The following is a 26,456-nucleotide window of genomic DNA, read 5'->3' on the forward strand; positions in this document are numbered from 1 at the left end:
TGGCAATTGCCCTTCTCTGGTAAGGGCAAGGGACTAAGGAACTCCCTGGACACAGGGGCTCCAGCTGTCCCCACATCATCAACAGAGATGTGAAGGTCATTAGAGGTCGTCTGATCTTTTGACCGCAATCTGAGCCCACCACTCTGAAAACTTGGAAATTGTATGACATTTTCGTGATACAACTGTGTGTGTGTGTGTTGGGGAAAGGAACCAACAGCTTTCATCATGTTGTCAGAAGAGTCTAGGCTGGGCATGGTGGCTCACGCCTGCAATCCCAGCCCTTTGGGAAGCTGAGGTGGGCAGAACACCAAAGGTCAGGAGTTCGAGACCAGCCTGGCCAACATGGTGAAATTCTGTCTCTACTAAAAATACAAAAATTAGCCAGGCGTGGTGGCACCAGCCTATAATCCCAGCTACTCAGGAGGCTGGGACAGGAGAATTACTTGAACCCAGGAGGTGGAGGTTGCAGTGAGCCGAGATTGCGCCACTGCACTCCAGCCTGGGCAACAAGAGCAAATCTCCATCTCAAAACAAAACAAAACAAAAACATAGACCTGCTTGGTTCTCTCTGTGACTTCAGAGGCCCAAGGAGTCCTCAGCACTACAGATGCATGTGGCCCCTCAGAAGACAACATTTCACAGATCTGCAAAGAGTAAAGGTCAAATTTATTTAATACAACGCCCACGAGGATCCCTGCAGCTGTGTCACTGAGGCAAACAGGAAAAGTGATTTTGGTTAGGTGTGGTTCTCACCTGTGAAATTCCACAGTGCAATGACAGCAGCCTCTCTCCCACTCAAGACACTGTCAGGAATGTCTTAAGACCTCAGGAGACCACTTCTTTAGCAAGCAGTTTTTTTTTTTTGTTTTGTTTTGTTTTTTTTTTTGAGATGGATTCTCGCTCTGTCACTCAGGCTGGAGTGCAGTGGTGCAATCTCCACTCACTACAACCCCTCTTTCCTGGATTCAAGCGATTATCCCACCTCAGCCTCTTGAGTAGCTGATACTACAGGAATGCGCCACCACATCCGGCTAATTTTTGTATTTTCAGTAGAGACAGGGTTTCACCAGGCTGGTCTCAAACTCTGGACCTTGGGTGATCTGCCCGCCTCAGCCTCCCGAAGTGCTGGGATTACGGGCGTGAGCCACCTCGCCTGCCCTGGCAAGGAATAAATCTTTAAAAATTAGTAAGAAACATACACATTTCAATTTTTCAATTAAGAATAATATTTGCTGTAGGCACCATCTTCCTGTCTTTCAGCCTTCAGCATGGTAGAAGAAAAGAAAAAGAGTGTAGAAAAAAACAGTTTAAGAACATCTGTGCTTGTTCCACCTTCATTTTCTGTTCTGTGCTTTGCCCGAATGAACCGTGTCTTCAGGTCGGTATTTCAAAGGCGGTGCTCCCAAGTAGCCTGGTTTTCCCGTTTGTGGAGGGCGGGGTCATAGAGGGGACAGGGGGAGGCTGTCTGGTCAGCACGGTGTACTTCCAAAGAACAAGGACTACCCAAAACTACAAGCCTTTGAAGGACCAAAGGAAAAGAGAAAAAACTAGCCTCTAACCAGGCCATGTGCTAGAAGTGATTGGCTACAAAAAAGAAAATTGGTTTCTGTGTATGATGGTGCATGGAAAAGGTCTTTATCTCTGCACAAGACAAAATATTCAAGTTTCAGAATATCCCAATGGCCTCTTTGCCCTGGATCTCCTCTTCTGCCCTTCCAATTGCCAAGGATGCTCCAACTTGGTGGAAGGAGGGTATGTGGGAAATTCAGCAGCCCCTCTGTATCTCTTTCTACCCAACATTAACTCAGTAGGATGGATTTAAGAACCGGCAGCTTAGCCTGAGGAATTGCTGTGTTCTGTGGGAGCAGGGCAGGTTCATAAATAAGTGCACAGAGCTCTTGAAATATAGGGATCATCTGCTCTTCTCGGCACATAGATGTCCTTCCAGGGATGTGCATCTGGCCTCGCTGTCTAAGTTCCATCAAGGGAGCCTTCCGTCCTCTGCAGCGACAAGAAACAAGGCAAGTTATGATCACACCTCTCAAGATTGAAGATTGCCCTGATGGAGAGAAATACAAAATGGCAGACAGCATTTCTCGAAGAAAATGCAAAGCAGGGCTGTCACGCACTGGTCCCCCACCCTGCAGGGTTCTCTCTGTGACTTTAGAGGCCCAAGGAGTCCTCAGCACTACAGATGCATGTGGCCCCTCAGAAGACAACATTTCACAGATCTGCAAAGAGTAAAGGTCAAATTTTACTTAATACAACACCCACCAGGGTCCCTGTAGCTGTGTCACTGAGGCAAACAGGGAACGTGATTTTGGTTAGGCGTGGTTCTCAGTTGTGAAATTCCACAGTACAATGACTGCAGCCTCTCTCCCACCCACTCAAGACACTGTCAGGAACGTCTTAAGACCTCAGGAGACCACTTCTTTAGCAAGCAATTTTTTTTTTTAGATGGATTCTCACTCTGTCACTCAGGCTGGAGTGCAGTGGCGCGATCTCTGCTTACGACACCCTCCCTCTCCTGGCTCCTGCCCACATGCATGTCTCCTTCTCTCCATGCCTGCTCTGTAGGGACCATAGCCTCTGTCCCAGCATACATGTTGGACACCAATCACATCAGTCCACCAAGTAACTTCATCAAGCACCCATGTACACCCAGCACAGAGTCCTGAGGGTGCCCCATTTACCCACAGAAGAAGAAAGGAAATTTTGTAAGAGATCTGGCTTCTAGCTCCAGTTCTGCCTCTAACTAACATAAGATGTACCTGTTTGAGGCCTGCTTTTTTATTTTAAAAATGAAGGACTGAACTTAGATGGTCCAACTTAAATGTTTTAAAATGATATGATTCTACCTTAAAAAGAGAAAGAAATTCTGATATATTTCAACACAGAAAAACCTTGAAAACATTATGCTAAATGAAATAAGGCAGACATGAAAGGACAAATAGATGATTCCACTTATATGATGTACCTCGAATAGTCAAATTCATAGAGACAGAAAGTAGACAGCGGTTGCTAGGGGTTGGTGGAGGGGCAATGGGGAGTTAGTGTTTAATGGCTACAGCGTTTTAGTGGCTGCTCTGCCTATGGAGTAGCCATTCTTTTGTTTCTTTACTTCTCTGATAAACTTGCTTTCACTTAAAAAGAAAAAGCAAAAGCTCTGGAGATGGATAGTGGTGATGGTTGCACAGCAATGTGAATGGACCTAAGGCAACTGAATTATACACTTGAAAATGGTTAAGTATACACTTGAAAATGGTGAATTTGCTGGGCGCAGTGGTTCACGCCTGTAATCCCAGCACTTTGGGAGGCCGAGGCGGGTGGATCATGAGGTCAGGAGTTCAAGACCAGCCTGGCCAACACAGTGAAACTCCATCTCTACTAAAAAATACAAAAATTAGCCAGGCGTGGTGGTGGGCGCCTGTAGTCCCAGCTACTCTGGAGGCTGAGGCAGGAGAATGGTGTGAACCCGGGAGACAGAGCTTGCAGTGAGCTGAGATCGCGCCACTGCACTCCAGCCTGGGCAACAGAGTGAGACTCCGTCTCAAAAAAAAAAGAAAGAAAGAAAGAAAGAAAGAAAGAAAATGGTAAATTTAATATTATGTATATTTTATGACAATTTAACAAAAAGGATTCCTGGCTGGGCATGGTAGCTCACCCCTGTAATCCCAGCACTTTGGGAGGCCAAGGTGGGTGGATCCCCTGAGCTTAGGAGTTCCAGACCAGCGTGGGCAACATGGCGAAACCCCGTCTCTATAAAAAATGCCAAAAATTAGGCATGCATGGTGGTGTGCACCTGTGGTCCCAGCTACTCAGGAGGCTAAGGTGGGAGGAACACTTGGGCCTGGGAGGTGGACGTTGCAGTGAGTTGAAATAGTGCCACTGCACTCCAGCCTGGGTGACAGAGTGAGACTTCATCTCAAAAACGAAACAAAACAAAACAACAACAACAAAAAACACCCACAAAAGGATTCCTGGATTCCTTCTGCCATCCTGTAGTGCTCTCTAACAGCTTCAAATGGTATTTGTGTCACCTATCCACCTATTAGTGCTTGGACCGTTATCTGACCCATATGCTGTTCTCTATGCTGGGGATGCAAGAAGCTGTTCCCAAGAATTTTATATTGTACCAATTATTGATAACACCACTATGAAGTAGAAGGTATAAGAGGTCTCACCAAACTGTGGAAGGGGTTCAGAGGCAGCGAGAGGGCTCTGGGCTGGGCAGCAGGGGATTCACAGAAGCAACCCTGGAGTCAGCCTAAAGATTGGATTTTGACAAATGGAAGGAGCCCTTGCAGGGAAAAAGAGCAGGGCATGCTGGGAGATACCAGAGTAGAGGGGGCTCCTGGGTAACAGTGGGCCGTGAAGAGCAGGCAGCATCTAAATCCACTATTCTGGAAATCCATGTGCACAGGACACTCTGCTGCAGGTGGAACTCAGCAAAGCAGGAGCAGGAGCCGGAGGATGACCCAGGGTCTTGGGACCTTCCCAAGGTGAGCTGGGATAGTGCCTCCATTTTGTTCCAGCCTTGCTGGGTCTGAGGACCCTTGGGGAACAGGACGCAGGGCTGAGGTACCCCAACTAGAAAGCCAAGGCTCTGGCCCCTCCTCTGCCAGGAGAGCCCCATGCGAGTGGGCCAAGCAAGCTGTGCTGGCCCCAGAGGCTGGAGGTCTGCCAGTGCTGGCAGCCACCCTGCTCCGTTTCCTCTGCTCCGCCTGGATGGGGGAGACATGACTCTGGTGTCCAGCCTTTCTGCGGGCCCCAGACCAAGTCCCTCCCCAGACACCTCCGCTCTCCCTCTGTGGGGGCAGTCAATGCCTGGGGCACCATTGCAGAGCCAAAGCCACAGACAGGAAGGGCTGGGCCATAGTCAGCAGGGCCTTAGGGGTTTCGAAGTAAAGGTTAACACGCTCACATCCAAGGTCTGGGCTTGCTGTGCTTAAATCAGAAGCCAGCCATCAGCCACCCGAGTGCGTCTGTGAAATCGCCCTGCCTTGTACCCAGAATATTGTGTCATTTTGATTTCAACACACTCTGGGATCTCCAGTTCCTGCTTCTACACAATGCTGCTTCTATTTGCAATAGACCAGGTCTGTGCCAGATGCGCATTCAACCCTTACAACAACCAGATGAGGGAGTTTATGATTCCCAGTTTACAGATGAGGAAGCAGAGGTCCTGAGAGACCAAGAAATCCGCCCATGGTGACATGGCTAAGAAGCGGGAAGTCAAGTGTTAATGTGGGTCTCCGATTCCTAAGTCAAAGCCTGGCCTTGGTTGAATCCTGTGCCTTGGGTAAGCAACTGCTACGTTCTCCATATGTGGCAGGGTCATTTCATGGCCAAATTAAGTTAAGTTCCTCCATCCACACCTACTATTGCCCAAGTGATGAAAAGAGCTTGAAACCAACCAGCTTGTATGTGGTGGTTTGCAGCTTACAGCTTTTATATGGTGGTTGCAGTTGCTCATTTCATCCTTAAGAAAATCCTAAGAGGTTACTCTTATCATCATCGTCATCATCATCTCCTCCACTTTATAGAATAGGAAGCTTGAGCCTGAGGAAGACAGGATCACCCAAAAGACAGCTGGAAAACTGGAGCTCCCCTCCCATCCCCTGATCCCATCACCTGGGCAGTTTCCACTGTAGCCCAGCTGCCTCCTGGCCTCCAGGAAGTGGGGAGGCGAGCTATAGCTGGCAATTGCCTTTCTTTCTGTAAGAAGGCAGGGTTCTCTCCAAGATCCCAAGACTGTCGTAGGTCCAGATTCACCCCTTTCATTTAAGTACAGGGTGTTCTCTTCCACACTATCTGTCTGCGTCGACCACACACACAATTTATAAACAAGGTAAAAATGGCAGAGGAAAAATGAAGTCAGAATGTGCCATTGAAGCAAGTCAAACAATACCAAATTAGTCTTTGGCTAAGTGGCTATCTCATTGTTAAGATATTTCCTCCAATGTTTTCAGAGGCAACGGCCATTAAACAACTGGGAATGATCGCCAGGTTTGATTTCAGGAAGGAAATCTCCTCCCATTTCCCCACTAGGCAATTCAATTAATTTTCTCCTGACCCACACCAGCTGATTATTAGGGAAGCTATACCTGCTTCTTTTATAAACAAAACCCATTTGCTTAAAGGTTCAAAATTCCTTTCCCAATGGCTGGAAACCCTGTGCTCCCACCAGATGACTTTATTCTTTTTTCTGGGGGGACAGGACCAGCCATGGGTGAGCTCTCAGGACCATCCTGGGAGCAGATTTTGATGCCCAAGGGCCAGCTTCTGGGGAAAGTTCTGTCTGGCCTGGGGCTCAGAGCCTTTGTCCAGAGACACCCTTTGGATCCAAGACAAAGTAAATAAGTTGGTCCTACAGGGTGTTTTGGGTGGACCCAGCCATGTTTATCGCTCCGGGAGAACACATCTGTGTCCCGCACTGCCCAGGGAGCAAAGACCTCATTTTCCACTCTCTCAAAGAGATTATTGCTGGAACAGCAACTTCACATCTTGGAAGGAGTCTCTGTCATGACAGAGGACTGGCCACAGAGTATAGAGGCCCGGGCTCTATTCCTCACTCTATTAGCTATCCAGGTGGCCCCAGGCACGCTGTTCTACCAATGCAGGCCTCAGTTTCCTCATCTGTCAATTGGGCTCCTTGTCCCAGTGACACAAGAGTCTCTGATTTCAGGAGTCTGAGTGGGTTTTGGCTAGAAAAAAACAAAACAAAACAAAACAAAACAAAAAAACAACCATTCATTTCATTCCTCTTTTCCTTAAATTCATAGCTTTCTTCCATAAAAGGAATATCAGTGGCTTCCTGTCTGTCAAAGGCATAACGAGCTCTGTTTTACAAGAGTCCAGACATGGGCAAAACAAAGGACGCCAGGGGCCCACTGGAAGAGCTACCAGAAATCTTGCCGAAGGTTCTTCCCAGACCTAAAAGAAGTTTATACGGCAAATGCCTCATTTCTTAAGATATTAGCTGCCCAGTTAACTCCTGCATTGCTGGGTAGCTCACAAAAAGGTTGGGAGTGGAAGACAGGTCTTTGCAAAAGTTGAACGTGGGCCTCTGTGTCTTTCATAAACCCTCCCATCTGCCAAATAGCAGATTCCTAACTCTATTTCCTACAGAATGAAACTTCTTAACAAGACAAGGCATGTAAGTCCTTTGGATTTAAGCCCTGACTTATCTTTCTCCCGTCACTTGTCACTGTCACACTCTTCTTCTCCCATCCCACGCTGCTTGAAGCTGGTCATCCCTCACCCCTGTGCTCCTGCTGATCTTTCTCCGTCGATGCTGCCATCACTCCATTCATTCTTCACGGCCCATCCAAATGATTCCCTGGGGAAGAGGCCACTAGCCAGGTCTCTCTTCTGTGTTCCCACAGGCTCTGGCATAGCTCACTTTGCTTTATGATAAGTGATCACATGTCTGATTCCCTCAACAGAAGGTGAACTGAGAAGGAGAACCTTGTGTGTCTCCTGCAGCTGATGGCCTGGTGTGTAGTGGGTAATTGGTATCGGCTAAATTGTACTGAGCTGTCAGCTTCTCCACTCCTCCAAGCATACGCCCTAGATCTGCCTCACTTCCAGAGCCTAGACTCTGCCATTAATTGAAATGTGTGCTTTGCTTGTTTGGTGCTAAGCACCCTAGAGTCCCAATCCCTTCACATGTGGGCTGAGATGTAATGATGGAAATTGCAAGAGACAATATTCAAAATCGGAACTGGCCAAGGCTAGTCAGAGAAGCCCAGGGCTCCTGGTCTGAAACAGACTAGGGAGTGGGGAAGAATTCGTGGGAATGCAGGACGTGGGTGAGTCTGGAAATATTTCACTGTTCAGTGGAGTACTTTTAAATATAATGTATATGAAATGTGTACTTACAGAGTATCTGTTTTCCATGGCATCTGCAAAACAAAGGATGACATGGCAGTGAGCAATGCAAAGAACCCAGTTCAACTGCCCCAACGACGTCACAGGGGCAGGAGCAGGCCGAGAAAAGAGGGAGGAGGCAAGAGCCAGGAGACATCAGCCCGCAGGTGCCCTTAGAGGTTTCTGGCTCCCGTGTGCAAAGACAGGTTCCCCGGGACCCTCTAGCTCCACATGACATGCATATAAAGTCCCTGGCACTTCATTTAAAATTTTCTTTATTTTTTTTGAGACAGAGTCTCCCTTTGTCACCCAGGCTGGAGTGCAGTGGCACCATCTCAGCTCACTGCACCCTCTGCCTCCCGGGTTCAAGGAATTCTCCTGCCTCAGCCTTCCAAGTCGCTGGGATTACAGGCAAGCACCACCATGCCTGGCTAATTTTTTTTGTATTTTCAGTAGAAATGGGGTTTCACCATGTTGGCCAGGCTGGTCTCGATCTCCTGGCCTCAGGTGATCCGCCAACCTCAGCCTCCCAAAGTGCTGGCTATGTCACCACGTCTGGCCTCATTTAATATTTTAAACAGTTTTTAAAAAATGTAGTATCATGGCCAGGCGTGGTGGCTCATGCCTGTAATCCCAGCATTTGGGAAGGCTGAGGCGGGCGGATCATCTGAGGCCAGGAGACCAGCCTGGCCAACATGGCGAAACCCCATCTCTACTAAAAATACAAAATTAGCCAGGCGTGGTGTTGGGCACCTGTAGTCCCAGTTACTCGGGAGGCTGAGGCAGGAGAATCACTTGAACCTGGGAGGCAGAGGTTGTAGTGAGCCGAGATTGCACCACTGCACTCCAGTCTGGGCGACAGAGCAAGACTCCATCTAAAAAAAAAAAAAAAAAAAAAAAAAAGAGTAGCACATATTTTTTTAAGAAAAAAAAATGAAAACTATGGGAAAGTAGGAAGTAGCAGATAAAAATGATCTCTGGCCTCATTCTCCAAACCCTGTTGATGCTTTTTTTTTTTCTAGTCATTTTCCACTATGATTTGACTTTTTGGGGGGCAGGGAGGCAGGGGAGCAGTTATAATTATACAGTATATGCCACTTTATAACTTAACTTTTTCATGTAACATGGCTTTATAAACTTTTTCCGGTAACTTCTCAAGCATAATTGTCCAATTAGCTACTAAATAATTGTTAAATGGATGTGCAACTATTGACTTCACCAATTCCTTACTTTAAAAATATAGGTTCTTTCCAAGTTTTTGCTCTTTTCAATAATACCACCAGTATCCTCTTTGGGAATAAAGCTATTTCTAGATTTCACACTATTTTGTCAATCCCTTCCAGGAGCAGACTCAACAGAGCAGGAGGCAGAAGCATTGCCAATGCTCTTAGCAGATCTGGGCAACTCTTTCCCCTTCCCCTCAGGAGTCTCTTCTCAACTGCCCAGAAGCCCACACCACCTTCTTTTTTTTTTTTTTTTTTTTTTGAGACAGAGTCTAGTTCTGTCGCCCAGGCTGGAGTGCAGTGGCTCACTGCAACCTCCATCTCCTGGGTTCAAGTGATTCTTCTGCCTCAGCCTCCCAAGTAGCTGGGATTATAGGTGCCCACCACCATACCCGGGTAATTTTTGTATTTTTAGTAAAGATGGGGTTTAGCCATGTTGGCCAGGCTGGTCTCAAACTCCTGACCTCAGATGATCCACCTGCCTCAGTCTCCCAAAGTGCTGGGATTACAAGGCATAAGCCACCGCGCCTGGCCTCACACCACCTTCCTGGCAGGTGACATGCTGTGTTTGCCTGGCCCTGCCAGTCTGCAGTTGTGCAAATGGTCCCAACCAGATGTCAGCAAGAGGACAGTGAGGGTGAGAAAAGCCAATGAGAGCAGGAAGCTCTGCATGGGTGGTGGGTGATCCCTGCCTGCATTCATTAGAGATGGTCTTCACTATGAGAGGCAAGTGACGGGTATGGCTTGCCCTTCTGGAAAGGACCAGGACCCCACCCAATGGTCAGCGGCCCATATGTTGGGGCAGATCCCCAAACAGCCGACTGTGGACCCTGACTTGAAGACAGAGAAGTCATGGGAACCTCACCTGCTGCCTGGGGGAGACCCCAAGAGGTGATGCGGGCATTGGGGATGGTTGCTGTTCTCAAAGGTGGTGGAGGGAATGGTGGGAGGGCCATAGGTCCTCAGTCTTATCGAGAAAAGCATGCCAAGGGGCCTCGGTATAGAGCCAGCCCCAAGCCCACATACAGTTCCTCCTGCACCTCGGGCAGGCTCAGGGCCCATCTGTCACAGCGGGGGTCACAACCCTTCTGTTTCTCTAATTTAGAAATATCCTGTTTCCCCAAGTCCACCTCACCCTAACACCCTGTCTTATCACAAGTCCTTTGCCCCTCCCCCATAGAGGGAACAGAGCCAGAAGTTCCTCAGAGGCCCTTTTTCTGTCCTGGCTGGGCCAGAGGCTGGCGTCAATAGCCAAATGATGAATCAGCCCAACGGTAATGTTGAGCCATTGTGTCAACTTCCATGCATTGAGTGAGGTTGGGGACAGCACCCCCAACGCAAATCTGACCTGCAAGGACCCAAAGGATCCCGTGATTCCTGGAACCTCCTAGTCTCCCAAGGGCTCTGGAACCTCCTTCCCAACAGGGAAAGAACCTCAAGTCAGCATTTTCTAAAGCAATCTAAAGACACAATGCTAAAATCTCAAATACTGATGGAACACCCACTCCACGCACACTTGCAGTTCTTGTTTTTTTGGTAACAGAGCAGTCACCACCAAAGTAGAATTGGAGGTAGCATCCATTTTTTTCATGGGATGCTCTTTTACCATCTTGCACGCCAAAGTAGGAAATGGCTCCTTAGGGGTAGGGTTGGCAGTGCCCTCTGGCCTCACTGGCTCTGGGCCTCACAGGATGGGTGGGGACTGATCCTCAAGTGCTCTTCTCTTCCTCCCATGGGAGACTTGGCACAGAGGCCTCCTTTTCTTCGGTTCTTTCTCAGCCTTTTCCTGTCACGGCTACTCTCAGCCCAGTCACTCTTGGTATACTGGCTGGCAGGGGATGAGGTGAGGACTAGGGTTTCTGCCTCCTTAAGCAACACCCTGGAAGTCTGAATTCCAGGCAAATAGAAAGTAGAAGGTAGACCGGGTGCAGTGGCTCATGCCTGTCATCCCAGCACTTTGGGAGGCTGAGACGGGCAGATCACTTGTGGCCAGGAGTTTGAGACCAGCCTGGCCAACATGGTGAAACTCCGTCTCTACTAAAAATACAAAAATTAGCTGGGCGTGGTGGTGCGTGCCTGCAATCCCAGCTACTTGGAAGGCTGAGGCATGAGAATCACTTGAACCCAGGAGGCAAACGTTGCAGTGAACCAAGATCATGCCACTGCATTCCAGCCTGGGTGACACAGCAAGACACAGTCTCGAAAAAAAGAAAAAAAAAGAAAGAAACAAAAAAAAACCACAGAAAACAGCAACAAAAAAGTAAAAGCTGGACATTGAGTGAACAGATTCTGTGATGGGGAGGTGGGCCTCTCTGACTCCATATGCATGGCTGGTGCCCAGAGCATGGTTCAGCACCCATCCAGAGCCACAGTAATCAGGTTGGATGTGCCCCAAGTCATCTCCCAAGACAGAGGGCAGGCAAGAGCTGGCATTGGAGAGAAAAACCAGCCCCCTGTTGGAGGAGTTGCAGGAGGTAAATTCCTCTAGCCAGGGTTTCTCCATGGTGGCCCTGTTGAAATTTTGGGCTGGGTGGTGTTTTGTGGTGGGGAGAGGGCTGTCCTGTGCATTGTTGCATGGTTAGCGGTATCCCTGGCCTCTCTCCGTGAGATGCAGTAGCATTCTCTTCTCTGTCCACCACGCAGTGACAACCAAAAGTGTAGTACTTAGTGCCACTGAACTGGACACTTGAGAGTTAGAATGGTAAATTTTATGTGATATGCATTTTACTACAATTTTAAGAATAAAATTGTAAAAAGTAAAAAAAAAAAGTGGGCCAGGCACTGTAATCCCAGCACTTTGGGAGGCTGAGGCAGGCGGATTGCTTGAGCTCAGGAGTTTAAGACCAGCCTGGTCAACACGACGAAACCCCATCTCTACTAAAAATACAAAAAAATTTGCTGGGTGCAGTGGCGCATGCCTGTAGTCCCAGCTGAGTCAGAGGGGCCTGCCTTGGGAGGCGGAGGTTGCAGTGAGCCAAGATTGTGCCACTGCACTCCAGCCTGGGTGACAGAGAGAGACCCTTTCTCAAAAAAAAGGGAAAAAAACATAGTGTAGAATTCTACTGTATATCTCTAGGCCATAGAAAGTCAATAGGGAAACTGAGACACACAGGATCCCTGCCAGTGCTGTGTCCATCCCCTAAAGCGGGGAGGCAGCTGAGTAGAAGGGGCCTCATGATACAATTAAAAAAAAAAAAAGCCGTGCTTAGAGCCAAAAGCCAAGACTGGAAAGACCAGGCAGCTCCCCGCTGTCTGCAAGCTTTCCCATCAAACTCCAGCCTCCTGTGCCAGCGCCCAGCTCTCTCTCCTCGGCCCTGGGGCTGCTCCTTGGAGGCAGGCCTGCCCCAAGCCCTTTTGCTTATCTAGGGGAGGGTTTATTTTGTATTAGTCAGGGGTTGAAAGGGGGTTTAAGGGCCAGAACTGTGCCCTGTAAGCCATTTCCCAAAATAGGTAACCCTGAAGTACTGCAGGCTAGAAGATGATGGCGAACAAGAGGAGGAAAGGTCAGCGAAGACTCCGCTCTGCACCCAGCTGGCTCACTGATCTGTCCAAGACCTACCCCACACCGGTCCCCCTGTTTTAGGGGGGTCACTCAATACCACCTTCCCTCCAATAAGCACAGTGTTTCTGGGTTTTACCTGCCCACCAATGCTGCAAGATCCCTCCAGGATTTCTGGAGGGTGAGAAAGACCCTACTCCTTCCAACAAGAACAGAGCCTTAGCGTGGCACAACCGGAAAGGAACACGCAGCATCAAGAGTGGGTCTCAAAGCCCAGGTCCCAGTGTGACTGCAGCAGCTGCACGTGGGCACTTGTTAGAAATGCAGGTTTTTGGCACCACTCCAGACCCAGTGAATGGGAAATTCACAGGGAGTGGGGTGCTGCCAAACAATTGATGTTTTAATAAAGCCCGAGGACCACTGACCTGCATCCAGCCCATCCCTCACCTTACAGAGAAGGTGATCAAGGTCTCAAGAGGCTCTACGACTTGCCCAGGGTCACCCAGGCCACAGTAGAATATTACTCTTAATGTCTAAAGTAGATGGGAGCTACTTAGGAGGCTGAGATGGGAGGATGCTTGAGGCCGGGGGATGGAGGTTGCAGTGAGCCAAGATCATGCCACTGCACTCCAGCCTGAGTGACAGAGCCAGATGCTGTCTGGAAAAAAAAAAAAAAGTAGAGTTCTCCAATTATGCTGATAACATGAAAACTAGACTAAGAAAGATGGAAAACAGAGAAGAATGCAGTCAACTGGTTTGGCAACAAACAACTGACAGCAATTGGTAACAAACCAATTGAGAGAAAAAAAGAGAGGGAACAGGAAGGCTTTGAAGAGCATGACTTCAGCCAGGCTTCCTGGGTTCAATCCCTGCTCTACCACTGGCTGTGGAACAAGGACAAGTTAGTTAACCTCTGGGCCCGTTTCCCCATCTGCAGAGCAAGAATAATAATAGAACCCCCATCAGCCGTATGATGATCTTGAGGATTAAGGTAGGACTCCAAGTGTCTCACACACAGGGAGTGCTCAATACATATTAGCTGTAATTGTGACCGAGGAGGAAGGGACTCTCCCAACCACAAGAGAATTAGAGTATAGGGAGAAAAAAATCAACACGGAACAAAAGAAATCTGCAGTCTATAGAGGTGGAATAATATCCAGAGGAAAGAGTTGCTGAAGAATTTGGCAATGATGAAGAATCTGGGGATGGTTATGATGATGTATAAGAAATGATGATCTGGCTGGGCGTGCTGGCTCATGCCTGTCATCCCAGCCCTTTGGGAGTTCGAGGCAGGTGGATCACCTGAGGTCTGGAGTTCAAGATCAGCCTGGCCAATATCGTGAAACTCTGTCTCTACTAAAAATACAAAAAAAAAAAAAAAAAATTAGCTAGGCGTGGTGGCAGTAGCTGTGGTACCAGCTACTCAGGAGGCTGAGGCAGGAGAATCATTTGAACCTGGGAGCTGGAGTTTGCAGTGAGCCAAGATCACGCCACTGCACTCCAGCCTGGGCAACAGAGTGAAGATCCCATCTCAAAAAAAAAAAAAAAAAAAAAAAAGAAAGAAAGAAAAGAACAAAAGAAAAAGAAATAAATAAAGAAATGATGATCCTTAATGAGCTCTGGGCTCTGGAGAGGACTTGAACAAAGAGAGGTTGAGGATGAGTGTGGGAGAAGCCTAAGTGGGTGCGTCATTGCTGGCTGAAGGATCTGGCTCCTTGGAGAATCATCTCACTTCCCCCAGGCAGAGAGGAGGGAATCTCTCCGATTTCACGTAGGGAGTGGAAGAAAAGAGATTACTTAGAAGATGGTTTATATTAAGGAAGTCCCAGAGAATTTAGGAGAAAAATTCCTCCAATGGATGCCTGCTTTCTAGCAAACCAGTAAGAGGAAAAGAAAGAAAGCAAAGCCGAGCCTTCAGGTGGCGCACGCCTAAATCCCAGCACTTTGGGAGGCCAAGGCGGGCGGATCGCTTGAGCCCAGGAATTGGACAACAGCCTGGGCAACATGGCAAATTAGCCAGGTGTGGTGGTGTGTGCCTGTAATCCCAGCTTCTCCAGAGGCTGAGGCAGGAGGACTGCTTGAGCCCAGGAGGTGGAGGCTGCTGTGCACCGTGATTGTGCCACTGCACTCCAGCCTGGGTAACAGAGTGAGACTCTGTCTTACGAAAAAGAAAGAAAAGAGAAGAAAAGAAAAGAAAGAAGTAAGGAATGAGACAGAGAGAGAGAAAGAGAGAAAGAAAGAAAAAGGAAAGAAAGGAAAAAGAAGAAAGAAAAGAAAGAAAAAGAAAAGAAAGAAAAAGAAAGAGAAAGAAAGAAAGAAAGAAAGAAAGAAAGAAAGAAAGAAAGAAAGAAAGAAAGAAAGAAAGAAAGAAAGAAAGAAAGAGAAAGAAAGAAAGGAAGGAAGGAAGAAAGAATCAGTCATATCCTACAGGCTCCTCTCCTCAAGGAAGCACTGAGAAACAGGAAATCCCTTGGCTTCCAGGACCAGAGGCTTCTAGGTGGGTTGGAGACACAGCTGCAGGCAGCTGCAGGCCCCAAGGGCTACAGCCATGCAGGACCCAGGGCTCTCTCTACCTTCACCCTTGGGCAGGTTAGAGACCTGTCAGGTTCCCTAATGGTCTGCCAGTTTAGAGACCAGGTTGCAGAGTCCAGGTGGCCCAGGTGGTGCTGTGGGAGGGTCCTGGCCTGGGAGTCAGGGGACTGCTCTAGTAGTACTCTGGGCAAGACACTGAATTCTGTAGGGTTCAAGTTCCTCCTGTGTTTTTAAACTGAAATTGATTAAATGCTCACTCTGTGGCAGGGATAACACCGTGACTGTGGGGATAACCAGTACTATCTCCCATGATTCTATCTCATTTAACCCCATTTGCATTTAACAGTTGAAGAAACTGAGTCTCTGAGGGGTAAGACATCTTGGTCACAGTCACACAGCTGGTTGGGGGCTGCCTCAGAAGGGGGACTGCGATGTCTCCCAGCAAAGCCTGTGCCCTACACCGCTTCAAATCCTACAAGAGTGGGTTCTACGATGCCTGTGGTTTCAGCCTGAGGGAGGGGTCAGGTTCCAACAGCCCAGACACCAACCTGGAGACCACGAGAAAACCCACTCGAACAGCCAGCTGCCCTAACGCAGATGAAGGAAATCAGAATATGCCACCACGAAATATGGCCCTTTGGCATAAGGATTATCTCGAGCTGGTTCAGATGTAGATAGAAGTCTTCCCAGAGCTGCTTCCATCTAAAAGTGGAAACTACTTCTTCCTTTTTTTTTTTTTTTTGAGACAGATTAACAAGAGAAAAACAAAGAGGGCCTCTGTTTTTCTCTTGTTAATCTGTCTTGTCTAATTTGCAGGGCCCCAGTCAGAAAACCTAGGAGAGTAAAGGGAAAAAGTTAAGTTTTTTGGAACCCACAGTCTCACTCTGTCACCCAGGCTGGAGGGCAGTGGTGCAGTCACTGCAGACTCCACCTCCCAGGCTCAAGCTATCCTCCTGCCTCAGTCTCCTGTGCAGCTGGGACTACAGGCACGTATCACTACACCCAGCTAATTTTTTTTTCTATTGATTTTTAATTTTTTTTTTTTTTTTTACTTTTTTTGTAGAGATGGGGACTCACTATGTTGCCCAAGTTGGTCTCAAATTCCTGGGCTCAAGCGATTCTCTCACCTCAGCCTTCCAAAGTGCTGAGATTACAGGCATGAGCCACCATGCCCAGCCCTAAAAGCAGAAACTCCTAAGAAAAGACCCAAAGTGCTGAGATTACAGGCATGAACCACCATGCCCAACCCTAAAAGCAGAAACTCCTAAGAAAAGACGCCTGCTGTAAATATCCCCATAGAAGCTTTGTGGCCACTTGATTCACTTCCCCAGTTTGCCACCCTGGGAAGCCAAAAACCATTTTTCCTTTGTCTTGTCATTTCTCTACATATTTATTGCTCTTTGTTAAGATGCTTTATATATTTATTTTTATTTTTATTTTTTTGAGACAGAGTTTCATTCTTGTTGCCCAGGCTGCAGTGTAACAGCGTGATCTCAGCTCACTGCAACCTCTGCCTCCCGGGTTCAAGCAATTCTCCTGCCTCAGTACAGGCATGTACCACCAGGCCTGTATAATTTTTTGTGTTTTTAGTAGAGATGGGGTTTCACCATGTTGGTCAGGCTGGTCTCCAACTCCTGACCTCAGGTGATCCACCTGCCTCGGCCTCCCAAAGTGCTGGGATTACAGGCGTGAGCCACTGTTATCAGCCTAAGATGCTTTATAGACCCCAAGTGCTAACTGCCCCTTTGAGTTACTCATCATTGATGTTTCTCCTGTGTGATTTGCATTATGTATGTTAATAAACTCTGTTTTTCTCTTGTTAATCTGCTTGTCCAATTCGCAGGGCCCCAGTCGGAGCACTTAGGAGAGTAAAGGAAAAAAAGTTAAGTTTTTCCCTTCTTATATAGACTCTAGAACGCACACTAAGGTGCCTCCCTCCACCTACAAAAGGGCCTCCAACCAGTAGCCTCAGATGATCACAGACCTCGCTGGAGGCCTCGAGGCAGAGGTGGGAAGGAGCTGGCCTCCTGCAGTGAGGATCCCTGCAGCTTTTACCTTCTACCATCCCACTTCCCAAAACCGAAGACAGTACACCTCAGTGATCAAGAGCGTGGAGTCCACTCCGGGGAGGAACGATTCTCAGGGGCTTGCTTGCTGTGTGATCTTGGGCAAGCGTCTTAACCTCTCTTTTTTTTTTTTTTTTTTTTTTGAGACGGAGTCTGGCTCTGTCGCCCAGGCTGGAGTACAGTGGCCCGATCTCAGCTCACTGCAAGCTCCGCCTCCCGGGTTCACGCCATTCTCCTGCCTCAGCCTCCCGCGTAGCTGGGACTACAGGCGCCCGCCACCTCGCCCGGCTAATTTTTTGTATTTTTTAGTAGAGACGGGGTTTCACTGGGTTATCCAGGATGGTCTCGATCTCCTGACCTCGTGATCCGCCCGTCTCGGCCTCCCAAAGTGCTGGGATTACAGGCTTGAGCCACCGCGCCCGGCCTTTTTTTTTTTTTTTTTTTTTTTTTTTGGTCTTAACCTCTCTATGCCTCAGTATCCTCAACTGTAAAATGGGATTTGTTGTGAATCCCATTGACAAATCCCATTGAAAGAGACGATGTACTTAGACCACTTAGCACATACAGTAAGTGCTCAAATAGGAGCTTTTGCATAACCAAAGCAACTGAAAGTGAACTCTTCAGCTCTGTCCAAGAAAGTGAACAATCTCAGGGACCACCAAGAAAGCAGAAGGGGCATTTTTGTACAATTGCACAATGGGAGCAACTTTGAACCCTACCTCACTTATAACTTTCCCTTACACTAGACAAATAGAAAACGCCTATTTATTGTCAGATTTGCACTTTGTTAGCTCTGAATATATGGAGATTGTGAAATGAGGTACTGGAGCTAAAAATTTCCCAGAGAATTTGTTATTCAGTAATTATTCAGGGTCAAATTCCGCAAGGGGTTGAGTTTCTGTTCTCCTTTCAAATATACCAACTTTTAAAAGTGAAGTAAGGAGTGATCAGTGTTTCAGATAAAAAGCAGGGTCTTCAGAGAATTGGATGGTTCTTTTAAAACAATGCTTTTTGCCTGGCGCAGTGGCTCACACTTGTAATCCCAGTACTTTAGGACACTGAAGCGGGTGGATTGCTTGAGCTCAGGAATTCAAGACCAGTCTGGGCAACATGGTGAAACCTCATCTCTACCAAAAATACAAAAACTTAGCTGGGCATGGTGGTGTGTGTCTGTGGTCCCAGCTACTTGGGAGAATCACAAGCCTTAGGGGCCAGGGGATGTCGCATGGAGGTTGCAGTCAGCTGAGATGGGACCACTGTACTCCAACCTGGGTGACAGAGTGAGGCTCCGTTTCAAACAAAAAACAAAACAAAACACAAACAGTGATCTCAAATATTGGCAGCATCAGAAACATCTGAGGCTGGCTAAGTTCAGATTCCAGAGACTAGTTTTGTGGGTCTGGGCTGGGCCTGATATTGCTGCTGCTGGTTCGCCGACTGCAATCGGATGAGCCATCCTTTTACGTTTATTTATTTATTTTGAATAAATAAATAAAGCACTTACTGAGCGCTTAATGAACCACCGCTCCCAGCCGGAGTAGCCACCCTTTGTAGAAATGTCCTGGACCATTTTAATGATTCTCTTTTCAAGAATCCACTTAAATAGAGGTCTGCTGTACAAAGCGAGATACTTACATAGTCACTATTTCCCCCACAATGTTTATGTCTTTTAGATTGCTGACTTACTTTCAGAATTTAAAAGTTGTCATTGTGTATTTCATTTCACCAGAATTGAATACAGTTATTATAACCTCCCCCCCGAAAAAAAGGACTTGTTGAACTCCCCCAATTCCGGGTCTGCTTAAACTCTGTGCTCAGCTCTGGGGGAAGCCTGTCCATGAGGAAGCAGTGGGTCATCATGGGAAGTGAAGTGGGGCCAGCCAAACCAAAAGAAATAGAGCAGACCTGCAAACCCACACCCACTCCCAAAGTCAGTCTATTGTCAGAAAAGCTGAAGCTGCTGGGCACGGGGCTCACACTTGTAATCCCAGCACTTTGGGAGGCCGAGGCATGCGGATCACCTGAGGTTGGGAGTTCGAGACCAGCCTGACCAACTGGGAGAAACCCCGTCTCTACTAAAAATACAAAATTAGCTGGGTGTGGTGGCACATGCCTGTAATCCCAGCTACTCAGGAGGCTAAGGCCGGAGAATTGCTTGAACCCGGGAGGCAGAGGTTGTGATGAGCCGAGATCGCTCCATTGCACTCCAGCCTGGGCATCAAGAGCGAAACTCTGTCTCAAAAAAAAAAAATTGCTGAGCATGGTGGTGGGCGCCTGTAAGCCTAGCCACTCAGGAGGCTGAGGCAGGTGAATCACTTGAATCCAGGAAGTGGAGGTTGCAGTGAGTCAAGATTGTACCACTGCACTCTCCAGCCTGAGTGACAGAGCAAGACTCCATATCAAAAGAAAAAAAAAAAAAAAGAAAGAAAGAGAAAAAAAAAAAAAAAAGAAAAAAGAAGAAAGGCTGAAGCTACTGGGAGTCTCCAAAACAAAACACTTGACGTCCAAGACCTTGGGGAACCCCAGCCACCAGGGCCTGTGTGGGGAGCAGGTAAGGGTCACTGGCTGGGGTCAGTAGGCACTCAAGAAGTGCTTGTTGACTAAACGAATAGTAAATGTAATCTGAGGTGACTTTTTAAGGGGGGTGGGACAGAGGGAGCCCAGAGCACTGGTGTAAGAGGTGGCACCCCTTTTTTGGCCTTCTTTGCTTCCTCTTTTCTCTGCCCACTCCCAAGGCCCCATCAGTGATTCTAAGGGGCATCCATTCCCCAGGTTGGGGCACTGGGGAACCTCACTCACCAGGGACAGCTTTCCGGACTTCAGTGTACACTGTCTCTGTGCCCTTCTTTACTAGATCTGGAAAAAGGACAAGGCATAAGTTAGTAGCTGCCTCTGGGAACCAGGTCAGTCCACTGCAGTCATAGGAAAAGGTCTGAGGCTCTGCAGGCAAGGCTGTACCCCACCACTGCACCCCACTAGAACCAGGTCCAGAAGCACCCGGAGACCTTGTCATTTCTGATATTAGAAGATCCTGGCTGGGCGCGGTGGCTCACGCCTGTAATCCCAGCACTTTGGGAGGCTGAGGCGGGCAGATCACTGAGGTCAGGAGTTTGAGACCATCCTGGCCAACATGGCGAAACCCTGTCTCTACTAAAAATTAAAAAAATTAGCCGGGCGTGGTGATGCGTGCCTGTGATCCTAGCTCTTCGGGAGCTAAGGGATGAGAATCGCTTGAACCCAGGATGCAGAGGTTGCAATGAGCCAAGGTTGCAATAAGCCAAGATTGCGCCATTGCATTCCAGCCTGAGCAACAGAGTGAGACACCATCTCAAAAAAAAAAAAAAAAAAGAAGAAGAAGAAGAAGAAGATCTTGGTTTAACCAGCATCACCCCTAGTCTGGGAATAGGAGGTCAGCAGGTCATTGTGGAGCAGGGCCACATGCTCCAGAGGAATCCTGGACCTGAGGGGCCACGGATGGAGGGGCCCCAGCAAGGGCCTGCAGCCTCCAGCTTGGTGGCCCCGTTCCTCTTCCCCTGCCACCGTGACCCTTGTCCAGACACTCTGCCAGGTCCCTCAATGCAGGGTTGGGCTATGGCCTCCCCATCACCTGAGAGCCCAGACCCCGGGATCCAGAACCAGATCCCAAGGTCTGGGTTAGAGCCTGGGGGTTGTCAGTGACCCCAGGAATAGCCAGGACTGAGAACTCTTACAGGGTTAGACAGCTGGGCTGGCTGTTTTCACTGCTGGCTCCTGAAACTCATTGCAGTTTCTGGTTGGATTGGTCTGGGGGGCGGGTCCCTGGTGCTGGTTTTTTTAGAAGCTCCTTAGGGGCTCTACTATGCAGACAAAGCTGAGATCCTCTGGGTTAGACCCTCTCAATAGAGCAGCATGTTGACTGACCCAGGGTGTGGTGTACACCTGGAGGAGACTCAAGGGTGCCCTTCCTGCCATCTGTTTACCTTACACTGGGGTATGGGCACAGGATGTGTACACAAAAATACACAGCGTACACACATGCACACTCATGCACACAATGTAAATACATTCTATGTACACTCTCATACAGTGTGTAGGGTATGTCTGCACACATTGTATACACATACAGCGTGTACATACACACTGTATGTACAAATATGCAAGCTGGGTGTGCACACACTCATGCACACAGGGTGTGCACACACATACATACCCACCAACCCTGAGGAAACAGGATGGAACCTGGCCACTTCCCAGCTCCTGTCACCTGCACAGAGGCCCAGGAAGCCTCTCTGTAGAAAAGAGCCTGATGTCGTGTGGGCCATTATTCTCCTTTTACAGATGGGGAAAGGGAGCCCCAGATAGGGTAAGGGAATTCCTGTGCCACGGTCAGTGCATTTCCCTCCTCAGAGTGGGTGGCCGGGGTATGACCCTGGACTCTACCTGCACTGAGATGCCCTCGTCTCACCATGCTCCAGGGACACCCCACTCTCACCTCCTGGCCCCACACACACTCCTCCACAGCCAGCACTGCCCTTTCTCCCTGCCCCATTTCCCTGCAACCCTGGTAGAGCTTCACGCATGTACCAACACCCCCACACTTACCCTCCCTCTGTGTCCTGGGACGTTACAGGGCCCCCTGAGCTCCATAGCATGTTGGTGACATTTGTCTACAACACACTGACATGACTTATTCCCAAGACCATCTCCCTGGCACCTCCTCTGGGGCGACAGCTGGGGTCTTGGACATGTCCCATTCCTGGGCTTGCTCAGCTGCCCAGGGGCACCTGTCCAAGTTTGAAGTGACAATAATGGTGGTGGTTCCTGTGTTAGGAACCATTTGTGAGGTGAAAGCCTGGGGGTGGGTCAGATCCCTACAGTTGAACTTGGAGCATTTGGGGAGACTAGGGCCTTACACTGACTTCCCCAGGGCACCAAACAGGATTTGGAACTCAGTAGAGTGACTGAGCCACCAGGGTACCCCACTGCTGGGACAGCAGAGATGCCCACACACCCCTCACTCTCTGTGGCGCCAGATGTGGGGGCCTCAAGGGAAGCTGTAGGGATCCCCATCCCTATTGGGGGATCCTCCACATCCCCAAGACACCGTCTGCTTGATGTCAGGCCTGGCCAAGTCACTCACTCAGCAGAATCCTAGCCACCTAGTGTGAACCCCACACTGTGGAAGAGGAAAGGTGATCGGGCCTGGTCCCAGGTTTCAGGAGCTCCAGGCTGCAAGGCAGACAGGTGCACAAACAACGCAGACACTGCAATAAATGCTGCCGAATGCCATGTACCAGGTGCAAGGTGCGGGGGCAGTCACGGCCAGCTCACCCTCCGACCCAGGCCTACAGTGGGGGCTGGGGCAGGTGGGGAATAAATGGAGGGAGAGGTCTTGGTGTTTGGGCCTGGGGGCCCAGACACCTTGCACACTTTAGGAACCCCACAGTCCCCAGGCCCACAAGGGGCAGCTGGAGACCTCTCTGGTGGCCTTGGGGATGCTGTGACACTCATCCAGCCAGGGCGGCAGGGGAGGCTTCTGCTTCTTGGTGGAGCTGCTAGAGTTGCAGCTGCTCCCAAATCTGCCCAGCTTAGTGATGGGTGGGCAGGCAGAGTTGTAGCTTATCACTACCTCCCCTCCCCACCCACTCCACGGCAGCAGCTGCCCGCTAATGAGTAAACCAGGCTGGCAGGCTGTTTGTCTCTGCTGTCAGGGATGTTTCCGGATGGGGCTTTATTTTGGCTTCTGTTTTTCTCTGTGTTAACAGAGAAGGAGATGGCTTCAACGTCATGGGGTTTTCCCAGCAATTAGTCTCAGAGCAAACATGCAGCATACCAGGATTTACTGAGTTCCTTCCTGCCCCTCCTCCACCCCAAGTGACTACTTGGTTGGCTGCCACTAGGGTCAGAGCTGGATGTGGTTCCCATCCCCTCCTCCATAGGAGGAAGAAGCCTTGAGAACAGGGAACTGGCTTGGTTAAGACCAGGTCAAATGTACTCACCACTGGCCTTGTACCCACAAAGCCCCTTTTCTTACCTGGTAATACCTGGCTCTCCACCCACAGGAAGGCAGAGAGGAAACACCTGAGGCTCAGGCCTGACCTCCCCCCACACTGCTCCTTAGCTGCCAAGGAGGAGGATGGGTCTAGAAAACTCATATTGAACTCCCAAAAAGCTCTCCATTGCCCCCAAGTGACCCTCCTTACGGGTCTACCTGGACCTCTGCAGCCCACACAGCGTTTGTGCAAATGGGAAAGAGGGGCCAGTTAGGTGATGGCACCCCTGCAGCTGCACAGCGTGGCAAGGAGGACACATGCTGACCACCTCCGCTTCACCCAATCCTGGGGGGTCTCGATACCTCCTAATTTTACAATTTTTTGTAGAAATAAGTTCTTGCTTTGTTGCCCAGGCTGGTCTTGAACGCCTGGGCTAAAGTGATCCTCTCGCCTCTGTCTCCCAAAGTGCTGGCATTACAATACCTCCTTCTTGTCCTTTCAACCCTTCCCCGTCTTTGAGTAAGAAAAAGAAAACCAGGGCCAGGTGCAGCGGTTCATGCTTGTAATCCCAGCACTTTGGGAGGCTGAGGTGGGCAGATCAGTGAAAGTTGGGAGTTGGAGATCAGCCTGGCCAACATGGTGAAACCCTGTCTCTATTGAAAATACAGAATTAGCCAGATGTGGTAGCAGGCACTTGTAATCCCAGCTACTCGGGAGGCTGAGGCAGGAGAATTGCTTGAACCCGGGAGGTGGAGGTTGCAGTGAGCCAAGATCGTACCATTGCACTCCAGTCTGGGCAACAGCACGAGACCCTGCCACACACTCACACACACACACGCACACACACACACAGCAGCAGCAGCAGCAGCAGCAGCAGGCAGTAATTAGGTCTCCCATCCTGGCCATTCAATTCTTCATCTGGTGCTGCAATCTGAGTCCAAGATATATCTACAATAGAATCCATACATTGCTAGCTCTGTGCCTGCCCATCCCCTCTTGCCTGGTGATAACATACTAGTCTCTCTGCTTCTGTTCTTGCCCTCCTTCAGTCTGTTTTCCATGCCAACCATGAGGACATTTTTTTTCTTTTTTTGAGACGGAGTATCACTCTATCGCTGAGGCTGGAGTGCAGTGGTACAATCTCGGCTCACTGCAACCTATGCCTCCTGGGTTCAAACAATTCTCCTGCCTCAGACTCCCAAGCAGCCAGGATTACAGGCACATGCCACCATGCCAGGCTAATTTTTGTATTTTTAGTAGAGACAGGGTTTCACCATGTTGGCCAGGCTGGTTTCAAACTCCAGACCTCAGGTGATCCGCCTGCTTCGGCCTCCCAGAGTGTTGGGATTATAGGTGTGAGCCACCGTGCCCGGCCAAGGACATTTTTTAAAGAAGAAAGTTGAAAGCTGTTACTTCCTTGTCTAAATCCTTCCAAAGGCTCTCGAATCCACTTAGAAATAGAATGCAAAGAAATCCTCGGAGGCCCTGCATTCTCCCCAGCTTCCTGTGCCTGCCTTCTGTCCTGCTCACTCTGCAGACGCAATGACCTCCTTTCAAATCTTGGATGAGCCAAGCTCTGAACTGCCTCACACTGCCCTTTCTATTTCCTGGGACTTCCTATTTCCAGGAGGGACACCCCTCCCTCCTGGTGGGGCTACCTTCTTTGCACCCTTCTGGCCCTGCTTAAATGTCACCCCTCGAAGAGGCCTCTTTGGGCCATCCAAGCCAGAAAAGATGTCACCTTTTATGCCTTCTCATCGCACCCTGTTCTTCCCCTTCCAGGCACTTATGATAACCAGCGCCACCCAGCCTTTGCTGCAGTGTGTTCCTGGCTCCCTCTCAGGCTGTCCCTCCACAAGGGAGGATCTGTATGTGCCTGTGCTGCCTTCATAGTGGCTGGTCCATCACGAGCCTTAATCACAATTTGTTATCTCAACAAGTGAATCACTTTACAGTGAAATAAAGAGGAAGAGGCCAGGCATGGTGGTTCATGCCTGTAATCCCAGCACTTTGGGAGGCCAAGGCGGGTGGATCACCCAAGGTCAGGAGTTCGAGACCAGCCTGACCAACATGGTGAAACCCTGTCTCTACTAAAAATACAAAAATTAGCCGGGCATGGTGGCGCATGCCTGTAATCCCAGGTACTCGGGAGGCTGAGGCAGGAGAATAGCCTGAACCCGGGAAGCAGAGGAAGCAGTGTGCCGAAATTGTGTCATTACACTTCAGCCTGGGTGACAAGAGCAAGACTGTCTTAAAAAAAAAAAAAAAAAAAAAACAAGAGGAAGAGAGCTTCAGGCCTGCCATGTTCCCCACCCCTCTCAGGTCCAGCCTAGACTCGGAAGTGAGTTGTGCAGATTGGGCAGAACACAATCCCCGGGGGCCATTCTGTTGGTAGGCTATGGGAGTGTGCCCCAGTGGTGCAGCATACAGCCTAGCGGCTCTGCGGGGCATTTCCTTACTTTCCTCTGTAAGGAAAGTTCTGTGCATACACCTGCTGACACTCAGCCCAGGCTCAAAAAGGGAAGAAAAGGAGAAGTGCAAGACTCCTCCCAGATCATGGAGCAAGGGGTGATTTCAGGACCCCATTGCCATGTGGTCTGGCTGGCACAGCCTGGAAAACTGCACGCATTCAGCCTGCACAGTCTGGAAAACTGCCCCAGGCCTGCCTGGCTAGGTGGATGCAGCCTGGGGTTAGCCTCAGAGGAAGGGAGACAGATGGCAATGATCCCAGGGAGCTTCCCAGCTGGGCAGGAAGATTCTGAGACTGCTTCCTTTGAGCGTGCAGGAGCCACTGTTTCCTTTGAGCGTGCAGGAGTGTGCAGTGACCCCCGGGGACTGTGTACTGCCCAATCTGGATTAGCAAAGGAAGAGGAGGGTTAGGAGATGCATTTTTAATTTTTTTTTAGACACAGTCTTGCTCTGCCGCCCAGGCTGGAAAGCAGGGGCGTGATCTTGGCTCACTGCAACTTCTGCCTCCTGGGTTCAAGTGATTCTTCTGCCTCAGCCTCCCCAGTAGCTTGGATTACAGGCATGCACCACGACACCCAGCTAATTTTTGTATTTTTAGTAGAGATGGGGTTTCACCGTGTTGGCCAGGCTGGTCTCAAACTCCTGGCCTCAAGTGATCCGCCTGCCTTGGCCCCCCAAAGTACTGGGATTACAGGTGTGAGCCGCCGTGCCTGGCCAGGAGATGCATGTTTTTTATGGTGCCCAAAGCAAATGAGATTGATGTTCTAGCATTTGCTATGAAGCAGCCCACTCTGCATCCATTTCCCCAGCACAGAATCAGAGA

At 49.2% G+C, this 26,456-nt stretch overlaps 1 protein-coding gene across 8 annotated transcripts in view; it reads right to left on the reverse strand.

Annotated features, from left to right (window-relative positions):
- Nucleotides 1-645: 645 nt before the first annotated feature.
- LOC105468997 (platelet and endothelial cell adhesion molecule 1) overlaps nt 646-26,456 on the reverse strand; it is an 85,149-nt gene continuing 59,338 nt past the window's right edge. For 5 of the 8 annotated variants that reach the window (XM_071083457.1, XM_071083456.1, XM_071083458.1 and 2 more), the window contains 3 exons: nt 19,992-20,048; nt 7,885-7,907; nt 646-2,001 (listed from right to left, as the gene is read on the reverse strand). In XM_071083457.1, coding sequence (XP_070939558.1) covers nt 1,972-2,001; nt 7,885-7,907; nt 19,992-20,048 — 110 coding nt within the window. In that variant the 3' untranslated portion in view covers nt 646-1,971. The remainder of the gene's footprint in view (nt 2,002-7,884; nt 7,908-19,991; nt 20,049-26,456) is intronic. The other 3 variants (XM_011719516.3, XM_071083459.1, XM_071083460.1) reach the window with 2 other exon arrangements.

Source organism: Macaca nemestrina, chromosome 17 (genome assembly GCF_043159975.1).
Source record: "Macaca nemestrina isolate mMacNem1 chromosome 17, mMacNem.hap1, whole genome shotgun sequence".
Classification (NCBI taxonomy): domain Eukaryota; kingdom Metazoa; phylum Chordata; class Mammalia; order Primates; family Cercopithecidae; genus Macaca; species Macaca nemestrina.